A 15,227-nucleotide genomic window follows, 5' to 3' on the forward strand; every position below is an offset into this window, starting at 1 on the left:
CGGGAATGGAAAATATTGACGGGAGCCGAGCTGGGCACCTGCCAAGGGAAGCGGCCGCCGCAGAGCCAAGTGCCTCCGGTGGTGGCTCCGGGGGACAGCGGGACTTCCCCGGGGACAGCGGGGTCAAGGACAGGGGCCGGGGAAGGCCTGGCCTCGGGGGGTGGGCGCCGGGGGGGGTGGCACGGCTTGGCCGAGCCCCCCGAGGCTCTCAGACCACCCCAAAACCAGCACGAGGGGAGTGGGGACACCCCTCAGGAGTGTCACCCTTTCTAGTGACACCAGAGTAGGGGTGGACACCCAATTATCCCGTCCCCAAGAGCCCCAAAACACGGGGAACAGCGTGTCCCCTCCTTGTCACTGTGCCACCTCCCGTGCCCCCCACCTCCTCCCCGCCGTGCCCCACGTCCCCTCCACGTGTCCCCCCTCCTGTCCCTGTCGCGGTGCCACCCCCGCGGGGGCGGCCCCGAGGCGGGGCGGGCTCGGCGGGCGGAGCCCCCGGTGCGGAGCCGCTTCTTTGGATAAGAAGCGCGGAGACCACGGGGACGAGCAGGTGGAGCGTGTGAGGGCACCGGCACTTCCCCCCCCCCGCCGCCCTCCCCACGGCACTTTTTGGGGCTTTTCCGGCTGTTTTAGGGTATTTTTTACGCGGTTGGGGCTTTTTTTGTTTTTTTTTTTTGGTTGGTTTTTTTGGGTTTTTTGTTGTTTTTTTTTTTTTTTGCCCACACTCCTTTCTTGGTTGCCCCCGCGACACTCGGGGACCCTCCCGGGATCACCGGGCATGGAAGGGACGGTGAGAACCGGGCCGGGAGGGCAGCGCTGACCCGGCACCGCGTCCCCCCCCATGACCGGCTGAGCGGGGGCCGGTGCCCCCCGCCCGTCCCATGGGCGCGCTGGAGCCGGGCACCGGAGCCCCCCGGCCCGCCGCCCCCATGCTCAGCACCGCCGCCAGCTTCTCCAAAGAACCTCCGGTTCCCCGGGACGCCGCCGCCGCCGCTTTTTTCGGTGATGGGGGAGCACCGGAACCGGGAGCCCCCCCGCTCCCTTACGGCGCTCCCGGGGGTTTCGGCGGCCGGTTTTTGGGGCCGTGCCCGCCTTACCGGGCTCCGCCGCCTCCCGCCGCTCCCGTGGAAGGTTTTGGGGGCGCCGAGGGAGGTTTTGGCGGCGGGGGGGGCCCGTTGTGCCCCCCGCTCTGTGCCCTGCCCGGGTACAGGGCGGCCGGGAAGGTGCAGGTGATGCTCAACAATTACCCGCTCTGGGCCAAGTTCCACAAGCATCAGACCGAGATGATCATCACCAAGCAGGGCAGGTGAGCCGGGAGGACCGGGGGGAGACCGGGGGAGGGACCGGAGAGCCCGGGAGCACCGGGGGGAACCGGGCCTGAGGGGCTGGAGGGGACTGGAGGGGACTGGGATGGGCTGGAGCGCACCGGGACGGGGATTGGGATGCGCGGGGACAGGGAAATGTCGCAGGGCGCGCGAGGGTACGAGGTGGGGACACCGAGGGCGACCTGAGAGCACCGGGGGAGGGGAACGGGGGACGGGGACACGGCGACAGATTCCGGCTGCGCCACCAGCACCGGGGATGGGGACACCGGCGGTGACGGGGTGGGACAGGCCCGGTGAGGGGCCGAGGGGGGTCCTGCCTCGTCTCCCCGAAGGGTTGGAAGGGTGGGAGGTGTTTGTGCAAGAGGGGACCCCGCCATCCTCTCCTGGGTTTCAGGAAAATCCTGGGCGGGGGAGAAAAAGCGTCCCATGGTGGTGTTTCCTTGAGGGAAGCAGAAAAAAGGGTCTGGGGGTGTCCCCAGCTGTGTCAGGGAGGGACAGGGGGGTCTCTCCAGGTGGCAGGAAGGTGACAGAGTCGCAGCTTTGATCCGGCCCCAACCCACGGGGCCGGATCCGGAGCTCGGCGCTGCAACAAGTGGCGAGGACGGAGGGACGGAGGGTGACACGGAGGGTGGCACCCGCGCCACTCCCTGTCCCCTCTGTGGGGTACAAAGCCCCGCGCTGCTCTGTGGGGCAGGCTCAACCCTCCTGCCCCACATGTCACCAGGGGAAGGGGGAGAGTTGTGGCCTCGTCCTGGTCCCCAAAAACGCCCCTGGTGACGCCACAGCCCGGCTGTGGGGACTCGCTGTCCCTCCCTTGGCCTGCAGGTTCCCGGGGCTGGGAGAGGATTGGGGGAGTTTTGGGGGGGTCTGTCAAACCCCATTTTGGGGGTTTTGGCGCCCTGTGGGGCCGCGGAGTCGTCACGACTCGAAGCAAAGAGAAGCCCAAAATGTTAAACCCGCATCGGGGTGATGAGGATGAAGGGAACCAGACGCAGGGCTGCACTTTTGGGGGGAGGCGTCTCAACCCCCTAAAAAAAACACTTTGGGGGGAGTCTCAACCCCCTAAAAACCCACTTCGGAGATGGCGCTGGCAGCGGGATCACGACAGGGCAAGGGCACAGAGCTCAAAAACCATCCCGAGGGGGAAAAAAACATCTCCGCATCCCCCCGCCGTGCCCTCAGCAGCTTCCAGAGCCCCTCCTGCCGTGTCCCCCCCCGCCCCTTTCCCAGCCCCATCCCCTCGCCCAGGGGGTCCCTTCGTGCCCGGCGCCCCCTCGGCCGAGTGACACAGATGGTGTCACTTCGATGCTGTGCCCGACCTGCTTTTAATGTGTCGGAAGTCTAAACACGTTAAGGCCGCTTGGTTTGGCACGGCCGCGCCCGGCCCCGCTCCGAGCGAGCCGGCGGCGGGCGCGGAGGGGGTGGCACGTCCCCAAATGTCACCCCGGAGGGGTTGGCGGGGCACCCCGAATCGTCGTTGGTACCCCAAATCGTTGCTTTTGTACCCCAAATCGTCGTGTTTGCGCCCCAAAACGTTGGTTTTGTACCCCAGATCGTCGTGTTTGCGCCCCAAATTGTTGTTTTTGTACCCCAAAACGTCGTGTTTGCGCCTCAAATAATTGGGTTTGTACCCCAAAACGTTGTTTTTTGCACCCCAAAACGTTTTTGCTCTCCCAGTCATTGCTTTTGCACCCCAAAACGTTGTTTTTGTACCCTTAAATCTTTGTGTTTGCACCCCAAATCGTTAGTATTGCACTCCAAATCCTTGTTTTTGCGCTCCAAATCGCTGTTTCTGCCCCCCAAATCATTGGGTTTGCACCCCAAAACGTTGGGTTTGTACCCCAAATTGTGTTTGCACCCCAAAACGTTGGGTTTGCACCCCAAATCGTTGTTTTTGCACTCCCCTCCCCCCAAGTCGTTGCTCGTCGCCCGCCGCCCTCCAGGTCTTGGGTTTGTTGCCCTCCCAGGCCTTGCAGGAATGTGCTGAAATTCCGCTTTTTTGGGGTTTTTTTTTCCCCCCTTTTCTCGTCTCTTTCCCAGCCGGGGAAGCGCCCACCCTGCCGAAGGTCTGGAAATTGGGGTGACCCCACAAACCCCGTCCCCTCTGCCCCGCTGCTTTCACCTCCCAGCCTGAAAACAGACGATTTTTGGGGGGTTTTTTGGGGGGCTTTTTTTTTGTCCCAACTCCATCCCCCGCCGCGGAGGGGCTGCGGGCTGAGGGGGGGTTTGCTCTAACGCCGAGGAGAGCGTCTCTCGGAGCCACAGAACATCCGCTTCCCCCGGCCCTGAGCTGCGTCTGCAGCGCTCGGTGTGCAGGGCCGGGCTGCGGGCACAGGAAAAACCCCAAAAAAGGGGCGCGAGGGGGTCCTGAACCCCAAAAACGGGAGACGAACATCAAAACAGGGGGACTCGAGGGGGATCTGAACCCCAAAAAGGGGCTCGAGGGGGTCCAGAACCTCAAAAATGGGACACGAGGGGGACCCGAACCCCAAAAACGGGACCCGAACCCCAAAAAGGGGAACCGAGGGGGAACCTGAACCCTTAAAAGGGGACCCGCGTGGGACCTGAACCCCAAAAAGAAGATCTCAGGGGAACCTGAACCCCAAAAAGGGGACCCGAACCCCAAAAAGGGGGACCCGAGGGGGATCTGAACCCCAAAAAGGGGCTCGAGGGGGTCCAGAAACTCAAAAATGGGACACGAGGGGGACCCGAACCCCAAAAACGGGACCCGAACCCCAAAAAGGGGAACCCGAGGGGCAACTGAACTCCAAAAATGGGACCCGAGGAGGACCTGAACCCTAAAAAGGGAACCCGAACCCCAAAAACGGGACCCGAGGGGGAACCTGAACCCTTAAAAGGGGACCCGAGTGGGACCTGAATCCCAAAAAGAGGATCCAAGGGGAACCTGAACCCCAAAAAGGGGACCCGAACCCCGAAAACGAGACCCGAGAGGGACCCGAACCCCAAAAAGGGGGACCCGAGTGGGACCTGAACCCCAAAAAGAGGATCCGAGGGGGACCTGAACCCCAAAAAGAGGATCCGAGGGGAACCTGAACCCCAAAAAGGGGACCCGAACCCCAAAAAGGGGGACCCGAGGGGGACCTGAACCCCAAAAACGGGATCCGAGGGGGACCTGAACCCCAAAAAGAGGATCCGAGGGGAACCTGAACCCCAAAAAGGGGACCCGAACCCCAAAAAGGGGGACCCGAGGGGGACCTGAACCCCAAAAACGGGATCCGAGGGGGACCTGAACCCCAAAAAGAGAAACCGAGGGGCACGTGAACCCCCAAACTGGAACGGTGGCACTGGGATTTACCCCGCTGCTTTAGTTCTCTTTTTATCTTTATTTTTTTTTTCTTTATCTTTTTGCTTTATCTTTTCCTTTCTCTTCTTTTTACTGTTCGCATCTTCTTGGGTTTCGTCTTACTTTATCTTCTTTCACTTCTCCTGATTCTTCTTCATTTTTCCTTATTTTTTCCCCTTTCTTTTTCTTCTTTCTCTGCTTTTTCTTCTTCATCTTTTTTCCATTCTTTTTCTTTCTTGTTCATCTTTTTCACTTTTTTCCCTTCTTTTTCTCTTTTTTTTCTTCGTAGTTTTCTCTTTTTCTCCCTTCTTTTTTTTTTTCTCCGTATTTTTCCTCCCCCCCTCTTCTTTTTTACCTTCCTTTTATTTCATATTTTTCTCTTTTTTTTCCTCCCCCTTCTTTTTCTTTATTTCTCTGATTTTTTTTCCCCTTCTTTTCCTTTTTTTTTTCCTCTTCCTGCTGTCCCGTGGCCCCCCACCCTGTCCCGAGCCATCCCACCCCAACCATCCTAATCCAGACCCTTTCCTGCCGGTGTCCCCCGCCTGTCCCTGTCCCCCCCGGTGTCCCCCGCGGTGTCCCCTCAGTGTCCCCCCGTGTCCCCGCGGTGTCCCCGCAGCTCCCGGGGCCGGGCAGGGCAGGATTTCTGCGGAAAGCCCCGAGGGGAGCCGCGGGCACGGGGAATTCCTGCCGCGGGCTCCTGCCGCGGGGCCGGGGCTGGCCCTGACATTTTGGGGTGACACAGGTCCCATCTTTGCCTTTTGGGGTGACACAAAGGTCTGGCCCAGTGTTTTGGGGTGACACGAGGGGCTGGCCCTGCCTTTTGGGGTGACACAGGTCCCGTCTTTGCCTTTTGGGGTGACACAGGGCTGGCCCCAGAAGACACCCCCTCTGTTTTGGGGTGACATAAAGTGCTGTCCCTGTGTTTTGGGGTGACACGAAGGGCTGTCCCTGTGTTTTGGGGTGACACGAAGGGCTGGCTTTGCCTTTCGAGGGGACACAAGGGTCCCCTTGTCACGTCCCCGTCATCTGGGGACACACGAGGGCTGTCCTTGCACTTTGGGGTGACAGCGCTGCCCTTGTGGGGTGCAGGGTCCCCCTGTGCCTTTGGGGACACAGGGGACGGCTTTGCCTTCAGAGGGGACACCGGGGTGGCTTTGGGGACACCTGGCAAACACCACGGGTGGCTTTGAATTGAGGGGTGACAGTGCCCGAGGAGGGACAGCAGAGGTGGCAGTGCCATTTGGGGACACTCAGGGCTGGCTGTGCCAGGGTGACAGTGCCCGGCTGGCAGCTCAGCAGGGTCGGTGCAGCCATGCTGTCACTTGTCACCGTGTCCTGCTGCGCTGTGACATTCAGCTGTGGCCTGTCACCCGCACTGGGCAGGGCAGATGTGGTGTTGTGCCACACAGCTATGCCGTGTCACCAGGGCTTGTCTTGTTGTGTCACCATGCTGTGGCACCGTGGCGTGTGTTGGCATGTCACTGTGCCATGAATTGGTGTGCCACCGTGGCATGTCACCGTGCCATCCATTGCTGTGCCACCACACCGTGTCACTGTGCTGTGTCACCCTGCTGTGTCCAGCAGCCACGCCATGTCACCGTGGCATAAACTGGTGTGTCACCACTGTGCCATGTTACTGTGCCACGTCCAGCAGTCATTCCATGGCACCGTGCCATGCATGGCGGTGCCACCACGCCATGTCACCATGCCACATCCAGCAGCCACTCCATGTCACCATGCCGTCCATTGGTGTGTCACCATGGCATGTCACCATGCTGTCCACCGCCATGTCACCACACCGTGTCACCGTGCTGTGTCCAGCGGCCATTCCATGTCATCATGCCATGCACTGCCGTGTCACCACGCCATGTCCAGCAGCCATTCCATGTCACCGTGCCATGCACTGGTGTGTCACCAGGCCTTGTCACCACGCCATGTCCAGCAGCCATTCCATGTCACCGTGCCATGCACTGGTGTGTCACCAGGCCTTGTCACCACGCCATGTCCAGCAGTCATTCCATGTCACCATGCCATGCATGGCAGTGCCACCACGCCATGTCACCGTTCCATGAACTGCTCTGTCACCATTCCATGTCACCGTGCCATGCATGGCAGTGCCACCACACCATGTCACCCAGCCCTACCTCCGTGTCCCGGGGCGGGGGGGGTTGGGACATGTCCCACGCGGCCGCGGTGGCTCCTGCGGTCCCCGCGCTGCCACCAGGGGAGGAGGAGGAGGAGGAGGAGGAGGAGGAGGAGGAGGAGGAAGCTCAGGAAGCCGCAGCCCCCCCGTGTCTGCCGGCGGCGGCTCCGTTGCCTTTGGGGGGGGGTTTGATCCCCCGGCCCCCCTTTCCTGTGCCCACCCTCCCTGTCCCCTGCGCCCCGCCGTGTGTCACCAGCTGTCCCCAACTCCCCGAGCCTCGGGGTTCACGCAGGGACAACCCCCAGAACAAAACCCTCCAGGGGTGAAACCAGCGGTGCCCACCCGTCTTTATTTATTTTTTCTTTTCTTTTTTTTTTTTGAGGGGGGGGGTTGGTGGGTGGGGGGCACCTCCCAAACCGCAGCGAGCGAACGGCGGGGAGCCGAGTCCTGCAGCGAGCCGGAGCTCTCGAACACCGCCGGGGGGTTTAAAAATAAAGGCGAGGAGAGCGCGGTTTCGGGTCTTGCCCCCGCCCTGCCGTGCCCGGCCCCCGGGGCTCGGTGCGGTTTCTTCCGCGGCGGCAGCAGCGTGTGAGCTCTCCGAGCCGGGCTGGCAGCGCCTGGGAGCGAGCTGTGGGAGCAAAGGGCAGAAAAGAAAAAAAAAAGAAACAACCCCAAAACAAACCCAACCAAAAAAAAAAGCCCCAAACCCCCCCCCCCCAAAAAAAAAAAAAAAAAAGGGAAAAAAACCCACCCAAAAAGCACCTTAAAAAAAAAAAAAGAGAAAAAAAAGAAAGAAAAGAAAAAAAGAAGAAAAAAAAGAAAAAGAAAGCCTAGAAAATGAAAAAAAAAAAAAAAGGAGGGGGTGGGGGGAAGCGGGCAAAAAAAGAAGAAAAAAAACCCCAAGAAATCAAACAAACAAACAAACCCAAGAAAAAAAAAAAAAGAAAAAGAAAAACCCAAAAAAGCTGTTTTCTCGCTCTCTGCTCCTCGCAGCAGCTGGGGCCGGCGCTGGGAGCTCGGCGCGGGGCTCCGGCGGCACCCGGCGGGCTTTAACGTGGTGGGAATTCGTTCTCAGCGGCCCGAGCCCGGCTTTGCCCTCGGGGAGCGCTCCAGAGGAGACGTGAGCCCGCGGGGACGGCCCGTTTGGGGACAGAAAGGGCAAAAACGGGGTCTGAAGGCTCGGGGGGACCTCGCTCCGCTTCTTTCTCTTTTTACTTCTCTTTTTATCTTTGTCTTCTTTTTTATTCTTCTTTTTTTGCTATCTTTGTCTTCTTGGTTTTAGTCTTCTTTATCCTCTCCTGCTTCCACTTCTCCCGATTCTTCTTCGGTTTTTTCTTCATTTTTTTTCTTCTTTTTTTTCCCTTCTTTTCCTTTTTTTTTTCTTCAACTTCTCCTTCTTTCACTTCTCCTCCTGATTCTTCTTCATTTATTTCCTTCTTTTTTTTTCCCTTATTTTTCTTCTCTTTTTTCCCCCCTTATTTTTTTTTCCCTTCTTTTTCCTCTTTCTTTTTCTTACTTTCTCTTCCTTGCCCCCCCTTTCTTTTTCTTAATCTTAGTTTCCTTCCCTCTTTTTTCTTTTCTTTTTTTTTCTCATTTTTCTTTTCTTTCTCTTTCTATTATTCCTTTTTTTAAATTATCTTTTTTCTTTCTTTTTCTATTCCCCACTCTCTCGCAAAGGCAATTTTGAGTCAGCCGCCGCCCGCCGACTTTTCTTTCCGCCGCTCTTCTCACTCCGCTGCCCGAGCCCGGCTTCCTGCGGGGGCCCGGGGCCGATCCCCCCTCCCCTGTTCCCGGACTCCCCTTTTCCCCTCAAAACCCCCCAGCTCCTTTCCCTTCAGGAATTCGGGGTGAATATTCCGTTCATCGGGGCTCCCCGTGTCCCCCGTGAGGGTTTGAGGGGTCTCCGGTGACAGTGACATTAAGGGGGTGGCAGCACGGGCAGGGGGGGACACGCTGGTGTCCAGCTCCGGCCATGAGAACTCCAAAATTTCCCCAGATTTCCCCAAATTTCCCAAAATTTCCCCAAATTCCACGGCTGGAGGCCCTGCCGCGAACCTGAGCAGGTCACTGGCCGGTACTGGGGGGCTACTGGGGGTCAGTGGAGGCTACTGGGGGCTACTGGGAGCTACTGGGAGCTACTGGAGGCTACTGGGGGGTTACTGGGGGCAACTGGGGGCAACTGGGGGCTACTGGGGGGGTTACTGGGAGCTACTGGGGGGTTACTGGGGGCTACTGGGGGGCTACTGGGGGCAACTGGGGGCAACTGGGGGCTACTGGGGGGTTACTGGGAGCTACTGGGGGGTTACTGGGGGCCACTGGGGGGCTACTGGGGGCTACTGGGGGGTTACTGGGAGCTACTGGGGGCTACTGGGGGCTACTGGGGGGCTACTGGGGGCTACTGGGGGCTACTGGGGGGTTACTGGGAGCTACTGGGGGCTACTGGGGGCTACTGGGGGTTTACTGGGAGCTACTGGGGAGCTACTGGGGGGCTACTGGGGGGTTACTGGGAGCCACTGGGGGGTTACTGGGAGCTACTGGGGGGCTACTGGGGGCTACTGGGGGGTTGCTGGGAGCTACTGGGGAGCTACTGGGAGCTACTGGGGGCTACTGGGGGCTATTGGGAGCTACTGGGGGGCTACTGGGGAGAGTGGTCAGTGGCGGACACGAGGGACAAGGCAGGGAGATGTCCCAACCCAGGGCTGGGATTTGAGGGGTCACCGGGAGGGGACACCGGGAGGGGACACCCCGGGGTGGGGGGGTGGTGGCAGCTGCCACCCTGCTGTCCCCCCCCGCCCCGTGTGTCCCACCGCGTCCCCTTCCTGCCCTTGGCTCAGGCTTTGGCCCGAAATAGCCGCCGGTGTCGGTTTCGGATCCCGGAAGGTGCTCGGGGAGGGGGAGGAAGATCCCGGGATGGGGCCGGGGGGGGGGGGGTCGGCCCCACAGAATCCCCCCCACCCCCAGCTGCCGGGGTCACTCAGCTCCTCACGGACACCCCGGGGAGGGGAGGGAGGGGAGGGGAGGGGAGGGGAGGGGAGGGGAGGGCGCCGCCCTGCCTCAGTTTCCCCATCTACACCCGCCCCCCGGGAAAAACGAGTTCTTGTCCCTCAGAGAAATTTATAAGTTTAATTTAAAAAAAAAAAAAAAATTAATGAAAAGAGGCGGTTAGGAGGCAGAAAGGGGCAAATGTTCTGGCTGTCCCGGTGTTTGCCTCACTGGAAAGCGCACACCTTTCTCTTTCCAATTATTGTGTTTTGAGTGCTGAATTTACCTATTCAGTAGATATTAAAACGTTCTCTTTCTGTTCCGAGTGTTCCCAATCATTTTATTTGATAGATTGTTTTGGTTTGTTTTGTTGGGGTTTTTTTTGTTTTTTTTTTCTTTTGTTTGTTTGTTTTTTGCTTTATTTTGGGTTTTTGTTTTGGGGTTTTTGGGGGTTTTTTGGGTTTCTTTTTTTTGGTGGGTGGCTCCTCTCTGTCTGGTAACGTGGGCCTTATAAATATTTTTTTTTTGAGGTTTTTTGGGGGTTTTTTTGGCTGTTTTGATAAGAAAACTAGAAATCCAGCAGCCTTCATGCAGGGCCACGAGGTGATGACCTCTCCCCTACAATTTCTGGCCTGGTCAGCTTAGGAAAAAAAAAATCATTTTTATTCTAATTTACAATTATTCTTATATTATAATTATGAATTTTCTAAATGTTCTAATTTACAATGACCAACAATCCTACAGATTTTGCATGCAGCCTCTGAGAACCGCTGTATTACCATATAAATCTGTGTTCTCAACTCCAAAGGCTGGTTTTTTATCTCCCTGATAACCTTGGTGGGGCCACACCTTTGGTGTCCCTTTGTTTGTTATCACTCAACCCATCTCGCAGCTAATCACTTTTTTCCTGCCTGCGCTGCCGGCATCTCAAAGCTCGCCCTCATTCCTATTCCACTCTACAGGTTTCGTATTTTTATAATCTCTTGCTGTTATAAATGAACGGCCAATTGAATCATCAACGGGAATTTATTAATTTATTAAATTTAATTTATTGAATGTATTAATTTAATAAATTAAGTTATTAAAGGGTCAAAATACGGGGTTTTTTTGGGAAAGCCGCTCGCGAAACAGCGCAGGGTGGACACTGGGTGTACAGTGAATCGGACTCTGTCACCCCGATTCCCCCGTGGTTCACAAATTCTGCCTGTGCAGGGTCTGTTTTTATACAGTAACGGGGGTTTCCTCATCCTTTCCTCGCTCTTCTACCAACAAATTCACCTTTTCTCTTCTCCCGCCGCCTGTCCGACGAAAACCTTCCCGAGGAGCGACGAATAATTGGAATAACCGATTCTTTTAACGTACATCGTCCGTAACACTCACCCAACGACGTCCGCAATCTTTTCCCGTCTCATCTTTCCCAACCCAGGCGCATGTTCCCCTTCCTCAGCTTCAACCTGTCGGGGCTGAACCCCGTGGCTCACTACAGCGTCTGCGTGGACGTGGTGCTGGTGGACCAGCACCACTGGCGCTACCAGGGCGGGAAATGGGTGCAGTGCGGCAAGGCCGAGGGCAACATGCCAGGTACGGGCCCTTCCTCCTCTTCCTCGTCCTCCTGGGTGCTGTCCCCAAGGCCGGGGGGTGACACTGTGGCCGCTGTCCCCTACCCCGTAGCGGGGTTTCCTCAGACGGCGAGGGTGTGATTTATGTTTGGATTGAGGTTTGGGCCGCCCCAGCCTGGCCAGTTCAGAAATTACGTTGAGGTGTGAGCGCAGGGCAGCGGTTTTTCTAGGCGTTAAAATTACAATTAATAATGCAATTATTAAACAATATTATTGGATTAATAACCCATTAATTGAATAATGAATTTGCTAGGTCTAGTTTGTAGTGTGGACACTTCAGCCACCTCAAGAACGAGACAAACGATGTCTGTTCGCGTCCCTCCTCGTGCTGTACAGCAACGAGAAAACGCTTTTAACTGTATTGAAGCGTACATAAGCCGCCACTTTAGACAGAATAAAGGGAGGATGTGTGTTTCAAACGGAGAATATACGGATCTGCGTTGCTCTGTCCAGCTTCCCATGTTTTAAGGGGTTCTCTGCTTCGGTCCCCACCCCAGGGAACCGCCTGTACCTGCACCCCGACTCCCCCAACACGGGCGCGCACTGGATGCGGCAGGAGGTTTCCTTCGGGAAATTAAAGCTCACCAACAACAAGGGAGCCTCCAACAACGTCGGGCAGGTGAGGGGAGGGTCCGGCCGGCGTGGCAGGTCGCCTGTGACCCCCTCCCTGACGGCTCGTTGTCACCTTTTTGTCCCCTCGCCGCCCTCAGATGATCGTGCTGCAGTCGCTGCACAAGTACCAGCCGCGGCTGCACGTCACGGAGGTGAAGGAGGGCGAGGTGGGCGAGGACGGGCACCCCTCCCCTCACACGCACACCTTCGCCTTCCCCGAGACGCAGTTCATCGCCGTCACCGCCTACCAGAACGCCGACGTGAGTACAGGACACCCCCTCCTCCCCCCCAAAAAATCCCCCAACAGCACAAAAAACCCCCCGAGTCCTCCCAGAAAGCGGCGATGGGATATCCCGGAGTGATCACAGGCGGCCCAAACCCACCCCGGAGCAGCCCCGTTAATCCCCCGGCACAGCCAGAGGTGTTCTCCGCTGCAGGAAAACCCCGCTGGCCTCGCCCCGGGTCATCCCTGCCTGCAGCGTCCCTGCGACCTCAGGGACATCCCCTCGGCATCCCAGGAGCTGTCCCTGTGTCCCTTCAGCGTCCCTGAGGCCTCCCGGTGTCCTGTATCCCCTCAGACTTCCAGAACCACACTCTGCATCCCTCCAGCGTTCCGCTGTCCTCCCCCAGAACCATCCCACACATCCCCTCGGCATCCCAGGATCTCCCCCTGCATCCCTTCAGGATCCTAGAGGCTTCCCGGTGTCCTGTATCCCCTCAGATTTCCAGGATCTCCCCCTGGATCCTCTCCAGAACCATCCCCTGAATCCCTTCAGCCTCCCAGAGGCCTCCCGGTGTCCTGCATCCCCTCAGCATCCCAGGATCTCCCCCTGCATCCCTTCAGGATCCTAGAGGCTTCCCGGTGTCCTGTATCCCCTCAGATTTCCAGGATGTCCCCCTGGATCCTCTCCAGAACCGTCCCCTGGATCCCTTCAGCATCCCAGAGGTCTCCCAGAAGTGTTCCATACACCCCCTCAGCATCCCAGGATCTCCCCCCGCATCCCTTCAGCCTCCCAGAGGCCTCTCGCTGTCCTGTGTCCTCTGAAATTTCCAGGATCTCCCCCCGGATCCCTTCATCCTCCCCCTGGATTCCCCTCTATCCCCCCCAGGACCACCCCGCACACCCCAGAACGCCTCCTGAACCCCTTCAGCCCCCCTCAGCCCCCCCCGCACTGACAAAGGGTGGCATTCTGGTGGGCTGCGGGCCAAAGGGACAGCGTGGGGACATCCCGGAGGAGTGACAATCCCCCAGCATCCCCCCCCCACCACCATCTCCATGTCCCCCTCCCCTCACAGATCACCCAGCTGAAGATCGACCACAACCCCTTCGCCAAAGGATTCCGGGACAACTTCGACTCGTGAGTGCCACCCCTCCTCCTGTCCCCTCCTGTCCCCCTCATGTGGCAGGAAGAAAACTCCCCCCCCCCTAAAAAACCCCACCCTCGCCTCACCCGCAGGATGTACACGACCTCGGAGAGCGACCGCCTGACGCCGTCCCCTCCGGAGGCTCCCGGCTGCCAGCAGCTCCTGCCGGCCCCGCGTTTCCAGCCTTTCCTCCCCGAGCAATTCCCGCTGACCCCGCCGGGGCGTTTTTTCGGCGGGGACCGCGGCTCCGCGCTCCCCTTGCCCCCCAAAGAACCGCCTCACTGGTATTTCCCCCCGCAGCAAACCCCGGCTCCCGGCGGGCTGGAGTACGGCGGCTACGACGGGGGGTACGGAGCGGGCAAATTGGTGCCCTACGGGGTCAAACCCTTCCCGTTACCGCCCGCCCCACACCCGCCCCTGCCCTATTACCCCGAGGGGCCGGCGGGTTTTGGGGTGACGGGGGGTTGGGGCTCGGGGCAGTTCGGTTCCAAAGGGGGAACCGCGGCTCTGGGCTGGTACCGGGAGCCCCGGGAGGAGAAGGGGAAGGAGGTGGAAGGTTGGGCGCCCGAAACTCCCGGAGCTTTGGGCTCGGGGGATTCGTCGGACTCGGGGTTGTACGAGTGTAAGAGGAGGAGGGTGTCCCCTTACCCCTCGAGCACCGAGAGCTCCCCCCCGGCCCGCAACGGCGACATCTACGGCGACAAGGACCCGGTCACCGACGGCGGCTACTACGGCTTCTACGGCAACTGAGCCACACGCCGGGGGGGGACAGAGGGGCCCGAGAGCCCCAAATTGGGGTGTAAATAGGTCCTGTGGGCCGGGGTGGGGAGAGAGGGGACCCCCGGCACCCCAAATTTGGGTCCTGTGGGCCGGGGTGGGGAGAGAGGGGACCCCTGGCACCCCAAATTTGGGTCCTGTGGGCCGGGGTGGGGACAGAGGGGTCAGAGCCACACCCGAAAACCCCAAATTTGGGTCCTGTGGGCCGGGGTGGGGAGAGAGGGGTCAGAGCCACACCCGAAAACCCCAAATTTGGGTCCTGTGGGCCGGGGTGGGGAGAGAGGGGACCCCCGGCACCCCAAATTTGCGTCCTGTGGGCCGGGGTGGGGAGAGAGGGGTCACCTGGGCACCCCAAATTTGGGTCCTGTATGTTGGGGTGGGGAGAGAGGGGACCCCCGGCACCCCAAATTTGGGTCCTGTATGTTGGGGTGGGGAGAGAGGGGACCCCCGGCACCCCAAATTTGGGTCCTGTATGTTGGGGTGGGGAGAGAGGGGACCCCCGGGCACCCCAAATTTGGGTCCTGTGGGCCGGGGTGGGGAGAGAGGGGACCCCCGGCACCCCAAATTTGGGTCCTGTGGGCCGGGGTGGGGAGAGAGGGGTCACCTGGGCACCCCAAATTTGGGTCCTGTATGTTGGGGTGGGGAGAGAGGGGACCCCTGGGCACCCCAAATTTGGGTCCTGTATGTTGGGGTGGGGAGAGAGGGGACCCCTGGGCACCCCAAATTTGGGTCCTGTATGTTGGGGTGGGGAGAGAGGGGACCCCCGGCACCCCAAATTTGGGTCCTGTGGGCCGGGGTGGGGAGAGAGGGGTCCCCCGGGCACCCCAAATTTGGGTGTAAAGGGGTCCTTTGTGCCCAGGTTGGGGCTGCGGGGTCAGAGCCACCCCCGGTTCCCCAAATTTCGGTATAAAGGGGCCCTGCGCGCGCCCCACCCCGGTATTTAACCCCCCAAATCCTGGGACGACTTGAGCAGAGCGGGGTGGGGGGATCTCTCAGTGACACAATCAGCCCCCGGTGCCACCCCGGTGGGGCCGCGGGGGCGAGCGGGGAGGGGACGGGGACAGGGAGGGCAAAAAGGTGGTGAGGGTTGGTTTGTTTTT

At 59.2% G+C, this 15,227-nt stretch overlaps 1 protein-coding gene across 1 annotated transcript; it reads left to right on the top strand.

Moving 5' to 3' along the window:
• Positions 1 to 561: 561 nt before the first annotated feature.
• TBX21 (T-box transcription factor 21) lies at positions 562 to 14,189 on the top strand. Its single transcript, XM_066205320.1, has 6 exons — positions 562 to 1,306; positions 11,181 to 11,335; positions 11,871 to 11,992; positions 12,084 to 12,245; positions 13,282 to 13,343; positions 13,443 to 14,189. Exons 1-6 carry the CDS (start codon positions 882 to 884, stop codon positions 14,098 to 14,100), a joined length of 1,584 nt encoding a protein of 527 aa, XP_066061417.1. The 5' UTR covers positions 562 to 881; the 3' UTR covers positions 14,101 to 14,189.
• Positions 14,190 to 15,227: the final 1,038 nt, after the last annotated feature.

The sequence above is a fragment of the Chamaea fasciata genome, unplaced genomic scaffold (assembly GCF_029207755.1).
Source record: "Chamaea fasciata isolate MVZ Bird 193981 ecotype frontalis unplaced genomic scaffold, bChaFas1.0.hap1 SCAF_27, whole genome shotgun sequence".
NCBI lineage: Eukaryota > Metazoa > Chordata > Aves > Passeriformes > Sylviidae > Chamaea > Chamaea fasciata.

Coding starts and splice junctions, on each gene's coding strand:
- TBX21 (XM_066205320.1), top strand. CDS start 882: ATGGGCGCGCTGGAGCCGGGCACCGGAGCCCCCCGGCCCGCCGCCCCC. Junction 1,307..11,180: donor ATCATCACCAAGCAGGGCAG/GTGAGCCGGGAG, acceptor TTCCCAACCCAG/GCGCATGTTCCCCTTCCTCA. Junction 11,993..12,083: donor CCTCCAACAACGTCGGGCAG/GTGAGGGGAGGG, acceptor CGCCGCCCTCAG/ATGATCGTGCTGCAGTCGCT.